General features: G+C 37.5%; 1 protein-coding gene across 2 annotated transcripts in view; it reads left to right on the plus strand.

The window, feature by feature from the left end:
* Positions 1-7389, plus strand: part of DCLRE1C (DNA cross-link repair 1C) — a 48474-nt gene that overhangs the window by 27046 nt on the left and 14039 nt on the right. For both annotated transcript variants that reach the window (XM_014549945.1, XM_005878880.2), the window contains 2 exons: positions 222-358; positions 1174-1228. In XM_014549945.1, the coding sequence (XP_014405431.1) occupies positions 222-358; positions 1174-1228 (192 nt within the window). The remainder of the gene's footprint in view (positions 1-221; positions 359-1173; positions 1229-7389) is intronic.

Raw genomic sequence — 7389 nt, forward strand, 5'->3', positions numbered from 1 at the left:
GTACCTTTGTATTTTCCACACTGCGCCTCCTCTGAGCCTCGGTATGCTGTTCTCTTTCCTTCTAGTTGAAGAATCTCTCCTCAGCCAGCCTTCCTGTGGTTCTGGGTGATGTCCGTTCCGTCTTTTAGTTGTATTTTTGAAGTGGTTGTTTGTGGCAGCAATCTCCGGTGTTTACCTATGCCGCCATCTTGGTCTCTTTATTTTATTTTTTATTTTTTTAGGCAGAGGAATATTTTCAATGGAATAAGTTACCCTGTGGAATTACTTCCAAAAATAGAATTTCGCTCCACACAATCAGCATTAAGCCATCCACAATGTGGTTTGGAGAAAGAACCAGAAAAACAAATGTAATTGTGAGGTAAGAAAGCACTGTCATATGTCTTCTGAGAGAAATCCTGCTTTGAGGTAAATTGTCTGATTGATTTTAGTTTAAATGCAATCTAGCGTAAGCCTAAGAAGAGGATATGTTATAATTGTGGAAAATAACTTCTGAAATTTAAACTAAAGAGAAGCTGATTCCAAACCTGTCTCATGGCTAATACCATCAGTCAGTATTTCCTGAGGCCCAGCTAGTTGGGTAGATAAGATGGTTAGAAACTGAGAATATCTTGCTTGGCAAGGAGGTGGTAATGGATTGATATCAGAGGAAACAGAGTCCTTAGTGAAATACAGGAGTACCATAATGGTCATCATTTTGGGGCAACATTTCCTTAATATTAGCTGTTCAGAATGTCTACAGATATATTTCTGGAAAGAGTCCCTTTGTGTTCCAGGAATAAATTCTTTTTTTAAAATTTTTTTTAAATTTTATTTTATTGCCGAAACCGGTTTGGCTCAGTGGATAGAGCGTCGGCCTGCGGACTCAAGGGTCCCGGGTTCGATTCCGGTCAAGGGCATGTACCTGGGTTGCGGGCACATCCCCAGTGGGAGATGTGCAGGAGGCAGCTGATCGATGTTTCTCTCGCATCGATGTTTCTAACTCTCTATCCCTCTCCCTTCCTCTCTGTAAAAAATCAGTAAAATATATTTTTTAAAAAAATTTTATTTTATTGTTTAAAGTTCTTAATTATAACTTATTTTTCCTGGAATAGCCTAATGGAAAAGCTTGAAATTAAGAACTTAGCTTAGTTTTGATAAGTGGCCTTTTAATTCTGTGTTTTCATTTCCCTTTAGGACTGGAGAGAGTTCATACAGAGCTTGTTTTTCTTTTCACTCCTCCTACAGTGAGGTAAGAGGATCCCATATACCCCTAACCCTGTTGAAAACTGCTCAGCAGCCTTCATGATTGTGAGCAAGTCTCCTTGAAGACTTGGTGTGGCTTTTCCTAAAGAAATGCAGGGAGCCCTAGCCGGTTTGGCTCAGTGGATAGAGCGTCAGCCTGCGAACTGAAAGGTCCCAGGTTCGATTCCGGTCAAGGGCACATGCCCAGGTTGTGGGCTCGATCCCCAGTGGGGGGTTTGCAGGAGGCAGCTGATCAATGATTCTCTCTCATCATTGATGTTTCTCTCTCTCTCTCTCTCTCTTTCTTCTTCTCTGAAATCAATAAAAATATATTTTAAAAAAAGAAATGCAGGGAAAATATCTCAGTAGATGAGTACGTTTACTAAGTACAAAGGAAATTGCTGTTATTACCTGTTTTCAGCCTAAACATTGAAGACTGTATGTATAAGGTTTTCTTCCCGACTTGCTTCCTAAATGTAATTTAACTTCCCCATTTCAGTTGTATTGTTCATCTGTCATAAAAAAAAATCGTAAACATTATTTGAAGGAGTACTACAGATAAAACCTCATTTTAGACAGCCTTAATTTCCAGATTCTTGGGCTCTTCCAAAATTTGATTGTATTAAAAAGCCACTTAAAAAATACCCCTTGAATCTTCAGCAATGGGGAAGAACAAAAATGATTGAGCTATAGACCTTGTCTTTAAGAAGGATATAGTATACTACAACTACCCAGTTTTAGGAGGGCTTAAAATGGTTTAGTTATGGTACTTTTTAAATAGAAAGTTGACCAGCTAGAATGGGAACTTGATATATGTAATTTATTTGCAAAATCCTCATGCATTTCCAAAGTAAATGCTAGCTAGCATTTAACAAGAGATTCAGTAATTTCATGTGTTGAAGAAAAGCAATATAAAAGCAGGCTTTTTATGACACTTTAAGTGATATATAATTTTAGTTTTACCATTTCTGCACTTAAAAATCCATTTCCTTGATAACTGTTGTTTTTGTATTTGGGATACATGGATACAGCTCTGCAGCAGTGAGCCGTGGACGTGTTAATGATTTGAACAGGTGGATTCTTTCAAGACTCCAGGTAGTGGCATTCTTATCATGTCAGCCATATTATAAATAATTCTTCATATTATCAAAATATCACAATGACATCTCTATTAAAGAACTGACCTTAACTTCCAGGTACAAATAGGTTATCTGAGAGTAGCTTGGAAACAATTCATTTTGGTGGTATATAATTTGTTTTCTTCATCAATTTCTTTTGAATCTTAGGTTGTTGTCAAAGTCCCTTCCTGATTATTTGTCCTTGGTGTAGCATCTCACTCAGCATCAGAGTCCCTTTCTCTTGATTGACAAAGTATCCTTTCTGTGTCAGCCACAGGGAGGGCATCTCATTAGGGGAATAGGACAGGGTAGGTCTTATTTTTTCAATCAGATCTACTTCTGTCTTATGTCTCTTCAGTATAGTTAATAGCCACATTGGGAAGCATAGCCTTCATGGGACTTTATAAAATTACCTCCCATTAAGGATGTATTTCTCTGTGACTTGAGTAGATGATTGACCCACTTCATCTCTTCCCATTCTCCTTAAATCAGAGCCAGTTATCAAGCACATAGTGGGACTACTCTGAGCTCTGCTTAGTCATCTTCTTTCATAGTATTTGATGAGAGACAGGCTTTCCTGAAAATTGGTTTAATTAATATGCCTATATCCTATACACTGAGTGGCCAGATTATTATGACCATCTGACGTTTGTAGGCAAATTCTATAATTTCGTGCTGAAGTTGCAAGAGGGCCAGACCATTATAAATAGGGAAGCAGGTTGTTTACCACAACAGTAGAAGTGATTTTTTTCTGAAGATATGGGTAAACAACGTGATTTAACAGCCTTTGAACGTGGGACACACACACTGAGTGGCCAGATTATTATGACCATCTGACGTTTGTAGGCAAATTCTATAATTTCGTGCTGAAGTTGCAAGAGGGCCAGACCATTATAAATAGGGAAGCAGGTTGTTTACCACAACAGTAGAAGTGATTTTTTTCTGAAGATATGGGTAAACAACGTGATTTAACAGCCTTTGAACGTGGGACACACACACTGAGTGGCCAGATTATTATGACCATCTGACGTTTGTAGGCAAATTCTATAATTTCGTGCTGAAGTTGCAAGAGGGCCAGACCATTATAAATAGGGAAGCAGGTTGTTTACCACAACAGTAGAAGTGATTTTTTTCTGAAGATATGGGTAAACAACGTGATTTAACAGCCTTTGAACATGTTGTGCTATTCAGACATTTATAATGATCTGGTCCTCTAGCAACTTCAGCAGGAAATTATAGCTAATTGCCTACAAATGTCAGGTGGTCATAATAATCTGGCCACTCAGTGTATATTAAGAAGTGTTATGTCCTTTTTTGTTGTTATTTTTCTTTTTAATTAAATCTTTATTATTGAAAGTATTACATATGTCCTGCCTTTCCCCCCATTAATTCTTTCTAGCTACCCCCACCCCTCACCCCAGGCCTTCACCACCTTATTGTCTGTGCCCATGGGTTGTATATATATGCATACAAGTTCTTTGGTTGATCTCTTCCCCCCCAACCTCCCCGGCCTTCCTGCTGTAGTTTGACAGTCTGTTCGAGGCAACTCTGCCTCTGTATCTATTATTGTTCAAAAGTTTATAATGGTTATGAATGCAATTAATAACTGGCTCAACACGATTTCACCTGAACCCACATTTTGCCTCCTCCAACCAATGTGTTGGTCTAGTTCAGTGATGGCGAACCTATGACACGCGTGTCAGAGGTGACACACGAACTCATTTTTTTTGGTTGATTTTTCTTTGTTAAATGGCATTTAAATATATAAAATAAATATCAAAAATATAAGTCTTTGTTTTACTATGGTTGCAAATATCAAAAAATTTCTATATGTGACACGGCACCAGAGTTGTTAGGGTTTTCAAAATGCTGACACGCCGAGCTCAAAAGGTTCGCCATCACTGCTCTATGCTGTCTCAAAGAGTAAGAGATCCTTCTTTTTTACTGCTGCATAGTGATGTAAATGTACCACAGCTTTTTTATCCACTCATCTACTGATGGGCACTTGGGCTTTTTCCAAATATTAGCTATTTTAAATTGTGCTGCTATGAACATAGGGGCACATACATTCTTTCTGATTGGTGTTTCAGGTTTTTTAGACAATATTCCTAGAAGTGGGATCACTGGGTCAAATGGCAGTTCCATATTTAATTTTTTGAGGAAACTCCATACTGTTTTCCATAATGGCTGTACCAGTTTGCATTCCTACCAGCAGTGTACTAGGGTTCCTTTTTCTCCACATCCTCACCAGCACTTGTCATTTGTTGATGATAGCCATTCTGACCAGTGTAGGTGATACTGTTTTAATTTGCATCTCTCTGATAACCAGCTACTTTGAGCATTTTTTCATCTGTCTCTTGGCCATCTATGTTTGCTTTGGAAAATTGCCTATTTAGGTCCTTTGCCCATTTTTAAATTAAATTGTTTATCTTCCTTTTAAGTTGTATGAGTTCCTTATATAGTTTGGATATTAAATTTTATCAGATGTATCATTGCCAAATATGTTCTCCCATACAGTGGGCCCCCTTTTCATTTTGTTGATGGTTTGGTTGTCTTCTTGATGTGGTGTCCCCTTTATCATTATAAGATGTCCATTTTTGTCTTTTGTTATTTTGAAATCTATTTTGTCAGACATAAGTATGGCTACACTTCCTTTTCTATGGATGTTATTTGCTTGGAGAATCATTTTCCACCCTTTCACTTTGAGTCTAACTTTGTCTTTGCAGCTTAGATGTGTCTCCTGAAGACAGCATATATTTGGGGTTGTTTTTTTTTTAATTAGATTGCTACATTGTGCCTCTTTATTGGTGAATTTAGTCCATTTATATTTAGGATAATTATTGATTTATGAGGATTTCCTTTTGCCTTTTGTGTTCTGGTGGCTTTGCCTCCATTTGTTCTTTTCCTTTGTGTTTCTGTCTTTTGTTTTTGTTTGCTGTTATTCCATACTTCTTTCCTGTTTCCTCCTTTGGAAGTTATATGTCTCAATTTGTGCTTTTTGTGTGTGTTTACCATTAGGTTTATGAAAAAGAAAGCTTCATGTATACTGTAGTCTTTTTTCATTTTAATGCATCTGATCTCCATCCTCCTTTGCAAAATTCGGATCTTTATCCCCTCCCCTTTTGTTTTTGTTACCACAAATTATCCCTGTTTATGCTTTAAGTTTGCTGTTGATCTTATTCATAGTTTTGTGACCTTTTGTCTTTGTTTCATTAGAATAACCCCTTTGAATATTTCCTGCAATGGAGGTTTTCTGGTTATAAATTCCCTCAGTTCCTGTATATCTGGAAAATTCTTTATTTCTCCTTCATATTTAAAGGATAACTTTGCTGGACATATTATTCTTGGCTGGTAATTTCTCTCAATAGTTTGAATATTTGGTTGCACTCTCTTCTGGCTTGTAGAGTTTGTGCTGATAAGTCTGATGATAATCTAATGGGCTTTCCATTATTGGTTACTTTCTTCTTTTTCTTGGCTGCCTTGAGAATTCTTTCTTTGCCATTAGTTTTTGACAGTTTTAATACAATATGCCTTGAAGAAGGTCTCTGGATTGAGGTAACTAGTTATTCTGTTTGCTTCTTGGATTTGAGGATTGAGCTCTTTCCATAGGTTTAGTAAGTTCTCATCAACTATTTGCTCAAATAACCCCTCTGTTCCCTTTTCCCTCTTTTCTTCTAATTCTTATATTGCTTTTTCTGATAGAGCCAGATAGTTCTTATAGATTTCTTTCATTTTATTTTATTCCTCAGATCTCTCTCTTCTTCCCTCTGCATCATTTCTAGATTTCTATCTTTGATATCACTAATTCTTTCCTCCATTTGGTCAGTTCTATTTCCTATGCTCTCTAGTTTACTCTTGCTCTGAGTTCTTAATCTCCAGAATGTTTTTCTTTTTTCTAATCCTTATTCGAGGATATTTTCTTCAATGCTTTTAGAGAGAGTGGAAGGGAGGGGGGAGGAGAGAAATGTTGATGGAAGGGAGACACATTAGTTGCCTCCTACATGCACCCCTACCGGGCCAGGGATCGAGCCTGCAACCAAGGTATGTGCCCTTGACCGGGAATCAAATCTGCGACCTTTCGGTGCATGGGCCAATTCTGTAAGCACTGAGCAACTGGCCAGGCCGGTTTCTTCTTAAAGGTTTCAACCTTTTTGGTAAAGTACACATTTTATTAATTTGTTTTCTGAGTTCATTAAATTGCCTGTATATTTTCAGAACTGCAACCTTGAATTCGGTCATTTCTATATCATATTTCCATGTGTTTAACTATGCTTTCTGGAGATTTTTTATTTTTCTTTCTGAGCTGCCTTGCTACCTTGGTTATTCATGGTATTTGAGGGATTCCTTCTCTATCTAAGCATCTATGTATTAGTGGTACATCTCTAGATTACTATGAAGAGGTCTTTCTCTTATTTTCCAGTAAGTGGCACTGAATCACAAGTTCTTTAGTTGTGTGAAATCCCAATGTTGACTCCTGCCGCGTCTCTGACTGCCATCAGTGTAGTGGCAATGTGCGGGTGTGGGGTTGACTGGTGGAACCCACTGTCTTTTTTGTTTTACCCTCCTGGTAATGGCAACCTTGGACCTTCATGGGGTACCCCCTTTGTCCTGACCAGGGACCAGTCACAGAGTACACCCTTTGCTCAGGGGAAATATTTATTCTGTAGTACAAGCATGTCAAACTCAAAGGCTAACATGGGCCAAATAAACAAGGTTTGTTTATGTAGGCCACACAAAAACAAAAGCTTCAATTTTCATAGAAAAGTAGGTTTATTTCAATAGAGACATGCTGAATACAAAAGGCTGAAATAAATGAGCAATATTTAACATAAAATAATAGAACATTTTAATAAAAATTAATATTTTTCTTGAACATTAACTTACCAGACACTGAATAACTACACAAATAAGCATAACGCAAATTAACCTATTTTTCTTGTTCTCCAAAAGCTAAATATTTCCTGTTGCGCACACCAAACAAGTCAGTACAAGACTAATGACGTGGCAATCGGCTGCTAAAATATTCACTGCTAGTATTAGTGGAGACAAA

Source organism: Myotis brandtii, unplaced genomic scaffold (genome assembly GCF_000412655.1).
Source record: "Myotis brandtii unplaced genomic scaffold, ASM41265v1 scaffold576, whole genome shotgun sequence".
Lineage (NCBI taxonomy): Eukaryota > Metazoa > Chordata > Mammalia > Chiroptera > Vespertilionidae > Myotis > Myotis brandtii.